Source organism: Semicossyphus pulcher, unplaced genomic scaffold, assembly GCF_022749685.1.
Source record: "Semicossyphus pulcher isolate SPU_LCO1_2020_fin unplaced genomic scaffold, fSemPul1.0.p SCAF_2, whole genome shotgun sequence".
Classification (NCBI taxonomy): domain Eukaryota; kingdom Metazoa; phylum Chordata; class Actinopteri; order Labriformes; family Labridae; genus Semicossyphus; species Semicossyphus pulcher.
The window spans coordinates 8,449,050-8,463,853 of record NW_027211693.1 but is presented as its reverse complement, the minus strand read 5'-3'; the positions used below and the strand labels follow the sequence as shown (position 1 = coordinate 8,463,853).

Sequence of the window (14,804 nt, the reverse complement as noted above, 5' to 3'; positions counted from 1 at the left end):
GCTTCCATTTTTCATGAGCTGAACTCAAAGATCTAAGACTTTTTCTATGTACACAAAAGGCCTATTTCTCTCAAATATTGTTCACAAATTTGTCTAAATCTGTGTTAGTGAGCACTTCTCCTTTGCCAAGATAATCCATCCACCTCACAGGTGTGGCATATCAAGATGCTGATTAGACAGCATGATTATTGCACAGGTGTACCTTAGGCTGGCCGCAATAATAGGCCACTCTAAAATGTGCAGTTTTAGTGTATTGAGGGGGTCCGGGGGGGTCAGAAAACCAGTCAGTATCTGGTGTGACCACCATTTGCCATAGCACTAACAGAAAGAGAACTGGTTACAGTTGTGTAACACAATAGCAACAAAGGTCAGACAGTGATCTGGTCCCTGACAGCAGTCATACGTCTTTATAATGATACTTTGGATCCAGACACACTGTCCATCAGAGTGTGAAGACAAAGCATGTCAATCAAGGTACATAGAAACCATTTGTTTGAAGCCTGAGTGGTCTGTTCCAAAACAATCATGACCACAAACATCAGGGTATTGTAATTTCAGAGGAGAAATTGTGCAGTTCAATCAGGCTTACGTGCAAGGTGTACATGTGGCAATGCAGGCCAACACATACAACCTTCAACTAGTCTTTTTTCACAGGTAAAATGTACAGAAATAATATTTTACCAGCTCATTGTTTTTAAGACGGAGGGTAAAAGTGCACAATGCAAGCACTTTTCCTCTCTGCTCCTTTATCATTTCTCGCTACAAGGAACTAAAAGCTGATTTTCTGTACATTACAGTCCGGTCTCCTCCAAAGAAGTTGCATGTTAGCTCAAACATGCTGCACAAACACGACAAGACTGAGCCATTGTTCTGACTCTGCAACCAGTCACAGCATTTCTCCTGCTAAAACACAGCACAGTGATTTATAGTTAGCTAGCTTAGCCCCGAGTGCATAAATAACCAAGTCAATCTCATTTCCTGCCAACACAGTAACCCTGTGAAATCAGTAGAAGGAGGCAGAAGGAGGCTGCACTTCTGACTCTTGCTTGTAACCTGACGTCCTGAAGTGATCCTGGATGTGACTGAGGAGCAGAATCTTTCCGCCTTCAGTGTAGCTCTCTTTGGAGTCAGCTAAATGTCTAAAATGCAGCATGTACATATCACAGGGAGATCACAGAGAGCTGCACCTCTAGCAGCGTCGGCCAGGTGCTCCCTGCTATATTTACTGTGTCCATGTCAACAGGCACTCCATAGGGATTGCATTGATAGGAAAGCTCAGCGTGGCTTAATGTGTTTATTTCAGTCATACTGTCGGTGGCAACACCCTCTGCCGATCAAACACGCTCGAAGGAAGAGCAAAGACACGGGCCTGTTGCTACGAAAAAGCACAGGATGATTCTGAGTGATACTGCATAGATTCCTGAAGGGATACTTGTGTTTTAGGCCAAAGTAGAGCAATGGCATTAATTAGATTACTGTTTTGCTCAAGGACACTTCAAAAAGAGTGGACACCAGACTACCTGGAGTTGACTCACATTTAGTCATTCAATTATCTGCATTTTTCACTAAAACATTAAAGCATGTGCTTCCACTAGCTTGTTTGTAAGTGCTAAACTTGTTTTTCATATAATGTTTTGGTGCTCTACTGTTAGCCAAATTATCCACAGAGGATCACAAAACGAACCGACCAGATAAGTAAAACCAGAAAAAAACACTGAGTAACATAACATGATAAATCAGAGTTTATCTGATGCACTTTGAGGGCCGCAAGCTGAGCTGCATCTAACTTTAGCTCACAAGGTTAAAAAATCTTTCATCTGATTAAGTAATATAGTCAATGATGGGGATGTTATTTGGAACACTGAGAAAGCAGTCAGCTGGAAATGTTTAAAGTCCAGCTGACAGTGCTTATTTCAATTTCTGAATATGTGTCTTAAAGCTCAAACATAATGTAGGCTGAAGTTTGCTTTTGTGCTTAATGGAAAAAAGAAAGAAAAAGTTGACGCTCTTTCTTAGTCGGGTGCAGTCCTTGATCAAATGAGAACTTGTCAAATTTAGATCAAAGATCCTGGTGATAGATTTGCAGTTTTGGCATTAGTCGTGCACACGGCGTTTCATCTTGCGACTACAAAGAATGTCAAAAATACACAAGTACTGTGCTAAAATAATATTGCAGCAGCTGTGGTTATGATTCATTATCTGCTAACTTTAACACCCTGATCAGCAGTGTGTATTGCTTCTGTGTCACCAATTTAATGACAACTATCCCTGCAAGCTCCCCTTGGAAGTGGGTCAGCACCCAATGCGTTTCAGTTGCTTACTAGTGTGATTTAAACGCAGCCATATTGATCCCAACTGCACAGTGCAATGGGAATACAAGCCACAACTGCGCCTGCATGATTCAGACATGCAGCACTAAAGCTACAGCAAACAACCGTGCAAAAACAGAAACTTGGACAGAAGCACCGAGCTACAGTCGTCCAAACAAAACATGTCATACGAGTTTTGACTGACAGAGACATAATCAATGGGCCCGACAAAGAAGTGATGCACAGCGTCACGCTCACTTTTTCTCTTTCAGTTCAGCAGCTGTCTGATCTGGCAGATGTGGAAAGACCTTTCAAAGAGGTTTCTCCAAAAAAAACAGAATCATCTCTTTGTTTCATGTGCACACATCTAAGTGATGCACAAATAAGAGCATGACTAGACACCAAAAACATACAATCTAAACACATTCACACAAGCCCAAACATGCATCCATTTCAGTACGTTTCATTATCTGCAGGTCTGTATTGGTAAATGTAGACACAAATTCCGTATACAAGTCATCACAATACACAAATGCACATTTAACCCTTCTTGTTCACACCAGCACCTGCTAAACAATCATATCTGACTCCAGCAACATTCAAACCATCCATGCAACACCTTCTTTTTACTTTAACATCCAGTCTGTTTACCAAAAAACACCTTTATAACCAAATTGTACTCAGCCCAGTTCCTTCACCTCTCAATATGTGATGTGCTGCAGAGACAGCTGCTATCAAATCCCAATCCTCAGCCTGAGAGTCTGCAGGGCAAATCCATAGTGTGGTAGCAAACCGTAGCAGCAGGTCCTGGCTTATGCGCTGGATGCTGGGAGTTTATGAGCTGTTTGCTGTTGCTGCAAATGCTGGCTAATGTGGCTGAGAGTCCCTGTGTGCGGTCAGCTAAATGAGCTAGCAGCCGAGGCCGGCTCTGCAGCTCGACACGTTAAGTTGTACAGTGTACAGCAGCATCAGAGAGAGAGAGACAGAGGGAGAGAGAGAGAGCTTTGACTGCAGAGGGGGCAGGGCTAGTATTTTGTTCTACTTCTTAAAGCAGCCATTATTAGAAAAAGAGAAAAGGATGCTGAGGTATATTTAAACAACAATAGACAACACTAGGACTGTAAAAACAAATAATTAGAAGGGAGACAGAACAACAAATAGACAGAGAACTTAACCAGGGAGAATAAAAAGGCCTAAAACTACAGAGAACATGCAGAAAAGGAGGATAGAGCAGAACAGAAGGGCATGGGTGTTAAATATTTGTAACAAATAAAAAAACAGAACAAGAGGACCTATAGACAGTACTGTAGTTCTGTACTAAAAGTAGGAACATCAGGTGATGCCATCATCCGTAATCGCCCGTTACTCTAATAGAAATCATTAGAGTAGTTAGTACTGTAGAAGCTAATATACTGTATGACATAGAGCTGACTGTATAGGGTGAACAGAACCAGTAGAGCTGCAACAGTCATGATAAGAGCAGCTGAAGGAAAAGAGAGTGACAGGCACTGCACAAACAGAAACACCAGACCATAATAACAAGTTTCATCCAAACACACAAACAAATGATCCGTCTGTGATCCAGAAGTATCACTTACATTCTTTAGCTTTCGGCTGCAGTCACTTCCCCTGGAAGAGAGACAGAGAGAGAGATGGAGAGAGAGTGAGACATCTAATGAAACATCTTACATAAAAATAACAGCAGACACATTTAAAACAAGCCGACTCCCACAGGTTCATGCAGCAATAAATGTATTGAATACATAGGAGAGAACTATCAGGCTCCTGTCTTGCACCTCTGAATCCAGTTCGTTGTGTGGTGATCCATCTATTCCATATTTACAGAAGTTGTGCTCCATGGCTGCTGTGTGAAATCTTAAATATAAACTGCATTATGGAATATTTGTGTGGGAGCGCCCATTTATCTGCAATTTTGCACCAGCTTTCATCATTCACACTTTCTTCCACAAAAAGACAAAAGTCAGAAGAGACACAAGTCACAGTTGTGGCCAGATGTCTGCCAAGTGATCTCTGGGAGATGCAGTGCAGAAAGACCACAGCAGCGGCCACTTAGAGCCACAGATGTTGCCAAAATGAAAAGATGTGGATCTTGCGGATCACCACTTGAAGCTATAAATGGGAAGTGGAATGAAGCAGTTGTAAAACTGACCCCAATGCACACTTGTGTTGTGGATCTACAAACCTATAGGCTAAGAGAGTTAGACATGTCATCACTAGAGACTTGACTAAATCTAACACCTCTTTCCTTTATGTTGACTGTTGGCCAAAAACATCTGGTCAGACTTCCAAAAGGTGAAAAATAACACAACTTCTACTTTTACTATACATATAAAGCTATTCAGTAATTAAAGAATTACATATACTAGAGCTGGGTGATAAATACATTTTATCAATAATTTGAACTCGTGGTTTATGAAGATGTTTAAAAATCTAAAGTAGAAACACCAAAGCTTCCCTTGGATACCAAAGCTGTTCATAGTAAAGCAACAGTTCTCTTCAGACACAGGTAAAATGTCAACATGTGGCCAGTGCTATCATAAGTGAGGAGTTCTTTCTCAAAAAGTCCCCTCAGGCGTCTGGAAGTGGTTTGGCTTTTTGCAGCGTCAGACCTCAAGCAAACCTCTGTCCGCTGTAAAGTTTGTCCAAAGACTGTTGCAACTAAAAGTAGCAGCACCATAAATGTAATCCAGCAGCAAAGTGGAAGCAGTGTGTGGAACTGCAAGATACACGAAAAGCAGAAAAGCAGAACACAGAAACGGTATTAAGTCAAAATTTAAATTGTATGTGGTGTAAAAAAAAAAAAAAGGACTAATAATCAACCAGCATTCACCACAACAAAAGAAAAGTTGAAAGTCTCTCTTAATGTAAAGTCTAAAGGAGCGGCCAAAGTCTTCCTGCCAGAGTCAAAGCACCCTCATAGAGAACCGGGTCATTCTCAGGCTTCAGCTGGTAGGTGAAAAAAATAACTCTGCAATGTAACAAAGTGCATGTCCGATACAAGACTTACATGAGATCAAATTATCCTCAAAATGTACGCTAGTTTAAAATGAAGCCAATGGAGAGAAGACAGAATATGAGGGATGTCATTCTCAAGGTTTCTCAAGTTAAACATGATGGTTTGGATGTGTTTCCTACATTATCTTTTTAAATTAACCATATTTCATCATCAAACTCTCTTTTTTGAATGTGAAGTCTACATTACATATGTAGAAAACCAATCATCTAGGAAAAGCCCATTGCCACACATTGGTTAGGATTTCCTTGGCATGGTATACAGGTTCTCCCAAACACCTTTATCTGTGTAGGTTATATTCAGAGAAGAGTAATTCCAGCTTAACAGGTCCTGGCTATATATACACTGCACTGTTGCTATATCTACTGGAGATCCAAGAAAACACACTAACTGTTCTTGGATAACAGATCATCTTGTATGGATAAAAAAGAGGTTATTTGGAATATGTAGTGCACCTTTGTGTATGCCCAATATAAACTTTAAGCAACTAAGAGGTCAAGTTTCATATGATAAGATCGTACTTTATTGATTCCAAGAGGGGAAATTCGGTGTATATGTCTGATACAGCTGGCTTGCGCATCGCCAAAGTGGTTGCCATAGGTTACACGTAATGATATGCATAGCATCCCCCCGTACATTAATGGGATTGGCTCCTTAGGTTTGTGACGTCTCAAACCTGCTAATCTGAAAACGTGTTGTTCAGCCTGTCCTTGGTAAACTGCAGTTTAAAAGCAGACAGGCCCAGCCATGGAGATGACTGCTGATGTTGTCCCTGATATGTCTTGATATGCACATGAAGAAACCCACATGGAGATGTTTACAAGGTTAAACACTTGGTTTTTACTGGAGGGGGGCTTTAATGTCTGAGTAACATGACAGAATAATAGTCAATAGTTACAACATCTGTATTATGAAAGTTCCTCATTTCAAGAATAAATGAAATATAGAGCATTATCTTATTTCTTCATTCAAAGTATACACAATGAAACTGTTTATAACTAGTTTCCAAAGCCTGAGGGCCCCAAAGCCTCACTCAATCAACACACAAGTGACGACCAAATTACAGTTGCGTGAGTTTTCCATGACACCAGCGACCTGACAAAGAGGGGAGTGAAAGAAGAGAAGAAAAGCAAGGTGAAAGTAGCTGGAGGGAATTATCTGTTACCCCCCACCCTCCCTCCCTCCCTTCTCATCCTCATTCTGACTAAATAAACAGAGAGACAGGTTGCCTCTATCTACTGTTACCTTGTGGAAACAAACCTGAAGGAAAAACACAACAGATTCCACAAGGTATTAGATCATAACGAGCGGCATATTCTACTTTTTTTTTATTTCTCTACACTTCTACAGTTAAAGGGTTTGTTTTTACTTTATTTAATGATTCCCCCTGAAATAAAATATATCATTGTTGTTTGATTGATTGATTTGATTTTTTTTAGATGAAATAATTAAATATTTTGCACTTTTTTTGTGACAGTAAAGAGCAGTATCAATAATTAATAAATAATGAAATCCTGAAGGATCTGTGTTTTCTTGTGGAGCCACTGAGGGACACTCAGTTGACAGTATTTTATTTTTTGCAGCATTTAATTTCAAAACTTTTAGTGAAATTTGCCAGACAGCTGAATGTATACACAGCTTCTCTCATTGACTCTGCCTGGCAAGCTGTCACCTATCTTTGGATCGATCTGTTTCCATCAACACGCAGAGGAGAACAGGAGATATTTCAGGCCTGAGCTCATAGTGTACCAGAACATGCCTGTCTCTACGCCTCCCTGTCAAAAGCTGTTTCCTAGATGAGTAAACACCTGTCCAGAGAGTCAGGGGGGAGAGAGCACCGAAACGGCTTCCTGCACAGGGTACAAGCATCCTGCACGACAGAGGGTTACATAACAACTGGAAAGAGCAGAAGGCTGCCAAGACAATGACACCAAAGTTTCCTTTTCAGTTTTCAGATGGATATCTCTAGAGCGAGTAGATATGAGAATGACCTTCCATGCAAAAAGTTGTAGCCGGATATTTACAATCTGTAATAATTATGGTCAAATTCAAGGTTCTGTAATATTTAGAACATAAGTGCAACAGGCGGTGCCTTGTATTTAAGTGATGGCGTTCTTAATCTGTTTGCAGATCTGGCTTTGACATTGTAACAATGTATGTCTGAAAGGAGGCTGTGAAGGCACTGGAAATGAACAAAATCCTGTCCTGGGCATAGTGCTTAAAGCGTGTGCCCCATGTACAGTTCTCAGTGCACTCCGACCCTCGGCCCTTTGCTGCAGGCCTTCCCCCTTCTTCCCACATTTCCATCTCTATCCACTGTATTTTCAACAAAGGCAAAAAAGGCCAAAGAATAATCTCTGAAAAGATTTCAAATTGCAAAATTTACTCCTGTTCTGAAGCAAGCAAACTGCAGGTATTAGAGGAAAGGAGAATTAACTGGGTGCTGCAATAGCTACCAGTCGAACAACAGCACTCATAGGTTTTTATTAAACACTTTGTTGTCATAACCTGCTATCAATGTCCCTACATGCGTCCCTACATAAACAAGATTACAAACAATGAACACTTAGACAATAATTTTATCTGGCATCCTTCTATCAAAGTGGCTATACATTATACAAGACATATACAAGACAGCAGCCTTTAGCCTTAACACACAAATATTTACTTTGGTGTTTCTATTAGCCAGCAGGAAAATTATCCATCAAAAACGTATCACTTTTCTCACATCCTTGTATTGTTTATGCTGTATCCTGTTGACAGAAAATAAGACAAATATTCTGCCATAAGCCATCTGCAATTTATTTGTAAAAACAGCAGGAAATGCAGACGTCAGCTTCTCACATACTGTGATTTTACTGCTTTTCTCTGGTTTTATATAAAACTGAATATTTTTAGGCTTTGGAATGACAGAACAAGACATTTAAAGGGATCACTTTTCACTTCATGAAACTAGAATGGCCATGTTTTTGACTATAGATAGATAAAGGCATTTAATCAAATAAACAATTGATGGAGTAACCATTATAGAAATGAACTATTAATTGTAGCCCTAAAATAGATTATTACTAAAAATGACACCAGCATCTAACAAAAAAGGTGCAAATGAATAATATTTACTATTTGCAAACTTGCTCACATGCAGAGAAACAAAGTGTGTACATAAGCACACACGACAAAAGCAAACATGCACACAAACACACACAGCACACTGCTTTCAAAGAATCCTTGTCCTGACAGAACCAGTCTGGCAGCTCCTCCTGAGACCAGCTAAGATTAGCGCTGTCCCCTCTCTCTCTCTCCCCTCATCTCCTGCAGCACCTTTCTAAAACCTTGTGTGAATGAAACCTTGTGGATGCACAGCCAGCACGAGGACAGCACATGCAAACACACACAGTGACACACCCACACTTTCACACAAAACACATGCAGTACTGTATATATAAAAACATGCACTTGGCTTTGTTACCAAGCAACAAAGAAGGAGTCATGGTTCAGTGAGTGATGCAAACCCTTGTGTTATGTTTGGACAGAGAGCAGTTGTGTCTAACAGATAAGGTATTGTTGCCTCACTGACAGAGGCTCTACAAACTTCCACTGAATCTCAGTTATTTATTTATGTTGGCAGTGAACTGGCTGATTGTTGGACCCAGAGGATGACAGACAGGGTGACTGACAGAGAGTGACACTTCATGAACGACACAGTCAGTGATACAGACAAGCTATCTATTAACACACAATTCAAGTGCTCATCATCAACACTCGGCCCATCCACTTAATAATAGACAAGCCTTTATTCTACAGTATGATTTCAAGTTCTGGAATAGCAACTACATTTCCATAAAAATGACAAGAAAACTCCACTTTTTTAAACAATTTAAAAGCCTTAAATGTCACGCAGTGGTTATGTTGGACCTTAAAATAAGCTGCATTTCAGCATGAAGGAGTCAAAAGTAAATGCACTTAAAGGCAAGATACTTTCTTCACCTCTTTCTAATGATGAGGATAATGATAATAAAAAACTGAATGAAATACACACACATGCATGAACACAAAAATCCATTGAGCAGTAAAAGAACAGTGAAGCTTTGAGTCTTACTTGGCGTTGGGGCGTGTCGACGTGTCCTGCAGGTCTCCAGGGTCAAACAGCTGAGAGCCTTTCAGTCCCAACTCCTCACAGCCACGCAGAAACACACTGAGGTTGTCCTGCACAGAACACACACACATTTTCATCAGGATATATAGATGTTGGCAGAGACACGGGGCAAAGTGAGGTCAGGTCGTATAAGTGCTGCTCAAGGTCTCAACTCAAACACGACAAAGACACACACCCTTTTTCCTAATCACTTTAAGTCATACAATATTGTAGAAAATAAATACTGCAATGTCGATATTCAATTTCTAAGTGTTTATGATGCGATGATGTAATCATGAATCCCTTCCCTTACACAGCCATTCACATACACGTGAAATAGACCTATTAGTCCTAATAGTCCAAAACTGTCCTCATTCTTAAGAAATAAGAATTCAAATCACAAGGATAAACGTGATCTACAAGAACACACACTCTGAGATAATAGGAGATATGGTCAAGATGCTTCTTATTTACAGTACACAGACACACCTCTAAACAACTCTTTCACGTCTCAAGCAAACACACACACACAGACTCATGTTGGCCAGAGATACAGAAGAATAACTGCACGAAAGACCAGAGTCCAGGCAACTTATTGGACGACTAATTATTTTGCATGCATACAAACAGACAACATGAAAATCAGGATACCTGCTCGACAGAAACGTGACACCAACAAGATTCTGTGGCCGGCTCCTCGTGCCTCTCCTCTCTCAGATTACTCCAACTTTCACTCTTCACCTTTTCCTTCCTTTAAGTGTCTCCTGCTTCCTTCTTACCTCTTCTTCTTCATCTATATTTCCTCAATTGTTTCTTCTTCAGCTCTTTCTTTGCCTTTCACACTCTCCCCATCTTTTCAGACTTGCTTCCTCTCTCCCGTCTGCTCTCAGACAACTCTTTGTGGGATGCAACCTGAGCTATGCTCTCCTCTCCTGTTCCCAGGTTCTCTCTCACTCTTTGTTTCTACGTCTTTCCATGCTTCAGAGGGCCACAGCTAAAGCCCTTCCCTCTCTCTCTCTTTCCCTCTCTCTCTCTCTTAACATTTTGTCTCCACCCTGATTGTCCCAAGCACTCTTTCTCTACATCTCTAACAAGCCAAAACATAAGTACAATGCATTTATATCAACATACAACATGCGCCCCTTTAAACAAATTGCTGTTCTATATAATCATCCTTTCAATTGCTCAACATAACTAGAGACTTATTTATATGTACACACACACATTGGTGTATGATCACATGCGTGCCTGTAAACACATAAACACACTCAACTTGGAAACACTTGTTCTCACGATCCCTTCCAATTTGTTGCAAAACACCCCCTCTGAACCCACCCTGCAGCTTCCTGTGTTTTTGGGACAGAGCCGTCTGTGCGCTCCTGGTGAGGCAACCTCACCCGCCCATACACACACACGCACACACACAAGGCCAACTCTTTGAAAAAGGACACTGCTATCTCTTCTTTTGACAGTTTTACTCCAGGGACACAAGACACACCTACGGTGGGATTTACTGGGTCTCACACTCAAGCTTACTGCGGATCAAGGTCATATTTTGCTTTCAAATAAAGGGCTTTCAATTCAGTTTCATTTTCCACATATCAGGAATAAACAGTCATTTGGAACAACATGGACTCCCTAGGGGTCCCTTATTGTTCACCATGCAGACCTATAAACAAAGCCATAGAATCAACTCTCCACATGCGCACTACACATACTGTACCACTACTACATACGTGGCTACACCTCAGTGCTTCTCCTATATTAACCCTCTAGAGCTGCAAAGATTAAGTAGTTGTCAACTATTGAATAAATTCCAAGCTATCTAACACTTGAATAATGAGTGTTATTACATTTTTAAGGACAAAAACTCAAAATTCCGAACATTGTTTAAGGCAGAATTTATAGTGGTCATACATGTCAATAAACAGACAACTGTGATATATACACTTTGCTTATCAAACTTTGTGCAAACACTTGAGCAGACACATGTTGGGAAGCTTCTGTAAACTCAGAGTGCTTAAATCCTTTTTAAAGAGCTGGACAAGCTTACCAAATACGCTGGATAACAGTGGGAGACGGCAGACACATTGGACAGCTCTCAGCTTTTAATGCGTGTTCTCAGTCAACTTTCATTAAAAGTATACAGGAAATGTTATTAGAAGAGCTGGTCTGAACCTTTAATCCATTAATAGCTCTAATTGTGTGAGCTTCCCGGCTTTAATTTAAAGACAGAGAGCAAGAAATGATACTGACTCAATAAGTAAAAAATCAAAAGGCTGCAGTCAGATCTAGAGAGAAAAAGTTAGCACAAAAATATACATGCAAGTTCCACCATGAGAACAAGACACATGCCAGTATTAAGCAACAAAATCAGAACAAAAAAAATGTAATTACTGGGGCTATAAACATAAACCCCTCATCTATACCTTCAACATGCCGTGCAATCTTTACCTGTACTGTAAAGGGATAGTGTGAGGAGACGGGCCTTAGAGACTGTGTCATACAGAACCACCAGAGAAACACATTTCTAAGAGAAGGAGGAAGTACTTGAAAAGCTGTAGCCAGGAGCTGAATCAGAATCTGGTGGTGTTGACAAAAACAATTTCAGCTATCACACAGAAATTTTAACTGTATAACTTTAGAAGCTAAACAACATCATCCCACATTTTTTTCATTTCCAATTAGCTGGTATTTCACACAGCCTGGAATAACAAACACTGAAATAAACAACAAGGCAACAGAAGATTAAACAGGCTCATTCAGTAACAGCATTGCGTAATGACAAACTGGATAATTTACAGGGTGAAAGGAGTGTGTGTGTGTGTGTGTGTGTGTGTGTGTGTGTGTGTGTGTCTTAAGAAGTGAGCATTACTTTGTGGTGTTTTGCAGGTCACCGCCACAGGAAACTGGGTGTCAACCGCAAATAAATGACTGACAGCTGAATGCTTGTAGAAGGATTGGAAGGTAGGAGGTTGACTCCGACACCAGGGCCTTTTCTACTTGTAATATTGTCATAAATGTATCAGTGACTGTGCATATGATGCAAATTACTATGTGTGTAATGTACCTACATGTGAGTGTTTAAAAAAAATAAAATAAAATAAAAAAAGCGTAAACCTTTTTTTCCTTTGAACACAACCCTCACTTTAATCAATATGTCTGCCAAGATTAGATTAGACCAACCAGGTGTTCTCAGGGAGAAGGATCAGCATTCACGCCCTGATTTTAGCTCAAGACAGAATCCAGATGAAAACTGCCCAGGAGGAGCCACTTGTGTGTCAGTACTGATTCTTCCTGACTCTCCTGATAAGACAAACGCAAGATGAAGGTGAAAAGCTCAACCATGCAGCTGTACCTTAAAAGTTTCACTGTCAAATATACCTTAGACTGCCATTTATAGTAGTCATTTAATGTACTTATATATTCAAAATGCACCTGTGCAATGCAAGAGTTGTATTAATCAATTGTTTTTTAAGATGCCAGGGAAGGCTACTGCTCTGGCCTTTTGTGTGCAAGAAGTGGAAATTCTCACCATCCACTCTGCTAACATGCTGTGATGATGTCTGTTAGTTTGCATTTCTATGTTGTCATAGTTTGACCAGTATATCAACCAATTTTAGGTAACTGCAGTTATCTGTGTATATGTTGGAAAAGTTGCAGTGTAAAAAAGGATATTTTGGAGCTATATTTCTATTATAGTTTGTGCAATAGAGGAGGCAAATAACTTTAGCTTAACTAAGTTTCAATGACAAAATGTCCCTGTTCAGTATGTCACAAATCATAGAAAGAAAAAACTTGTGATTTAGTTTTCTCATTACGCAATTTTTATTATAACACCAACTTATGAACACTAATATAAAACATCAAAAAACAGTATTACAGTAGGGTTATAGAACATATTTATGTTGTATTATTCCATAATAATTTCATAATTGTATAATTTAGAAAAAATGTTCAAAGTAAATCCTCCTTATAATGAAAATGTAAGACTTTGTGGTACTGAGAAAATAGTGCCACAAAATGTTTGGTTTAATGTATTTTGGAAAGCACTCGATGCAACAAATGTTGTTGAAGTGTCTCGAGATACTAATGAAGCATTCAAACCCTTAAAAGAATATCAAAACTGAAAATCTCCAAAGCTGGAATTTAAAGCGTTTTACTTGCCAGTCTTAAGTGTTGTTTTTTTTACATGTGTGTCACTGAAAAGCAACACACATGCCTGTCGTCTTAAAGTGAATGTCCGGAAACAACATATTTTTTAAACATGTGAATTACTACCATTCAACTTGCAGGCCGATCTCCACAGCGTGTCTGTTTACACACTGTAAAACATGAGCATACCAGTCGACCCAGAGACGGCTGGGAACAGAGCACGCAACAACCAACCTGTTCAGACGAACACTGAGCCATACAGGCCGAGCTGCCAAAGCACTGAGGTAGCTGCTCTAATTACAAAACAGTCAAAGCTCCTCAGAGACTCATTTTCCCATTAGCCCCCAAACAGGAAGAGGAAGGGGGAGTAGCCTGTGTTTTATTACGATGGGCCAGATAACAGCAGAGCCCTTGTTTATGTGTTTCTCACCTCTCTAATCACAGCCAAGAGCAAGAAAAATCCCTGCAAAGCCACAGGAAGCATAAGAGACAGAACTATGGACGTTTCAGAGTTCAGAGGGTCGTATTGTTTAGACTGGAATAAAACCACCCAGTATGATTTGTCCTTTACTTTTTTATAGGCTTTCCTGAGGACACTAATGTAAACATGTTGCATTCTGGCTTAGAACTGGTCATGTAATGTTTTGCATTATGTAACTGCACTGACACTTCATGGGCACATAAGGACAGTTGTTTTTCAACGTTATTGTACATTTGTCATAGGTCACATTTAAAACAGCCTACTATACAATCCTGTGACACAACCAATTAGTTAAATTGCATAACTTCTCCTATAATATAAACCTAAAACAGAGTTACATCAACATCACGGAATGCATTTTATTTTATACAAGGTGTTGGCATTACTGTGTACACCTGCCTTCAACATCATTATGGAGAAAAGTGAATTGCATTAATTCATTATTTTGGTAAATATGATTATCTTTTTACGAGTTTTTTGGAGCATGGGAGACAAATTGAAGTGCACTGATGGATCTCTCATGGCCCTTAAAAGGCACAAGCACAACAGATGAACTGATTAGAGTGCATTAATCAAATGAATAGTGCAATTTAGTACAACTAGATGAAAAAACACACAAACAAAACCAAGAACAAAGCTTCACCAGAAACTTAATATTGATGTTTATGCACAGATTACATAGTTAAGCAA

The 14,804-nt window shown here is 39.8% G+C and overlaps 1 protein-coding gene across 8 annotated transcripts in view; it reads right to left on the bottom strand.

The window, feature by feature from the left end:
• LOC138597790 (LIM and calponin homology domains-containing protein 1-like) overlaps positions 1-14,804 on the bottom strand; it is an 86,697-nt gene that overhangs the window by 35,293 nt on the left and 36,600 nt on the right. For 7 of the 8 annotated variants that reach the window (XM_069669303.1, XM_069669307.1, XM_069669306.1 and 4 more), the window contains exons 4-5: positions 9,443-9,549; positions 3,908-3,938 (exon numbers count right to left, since the gene is read on the bottom strand). In XM_069669303.1, coding sequence (XP_069525404.1) covers positions 3,908-3,938; positions 9,443-9,549 — 138 coding nt within the window. Of the gene's footprint in view, positions 1-3,907; positions 3,939-9,442; positions 9,550-10,129; positions 10,227-14,804 lie in introns of those variants that run through there. The other variant, XM_069669310.1, reaches the window with a different exon arrangement.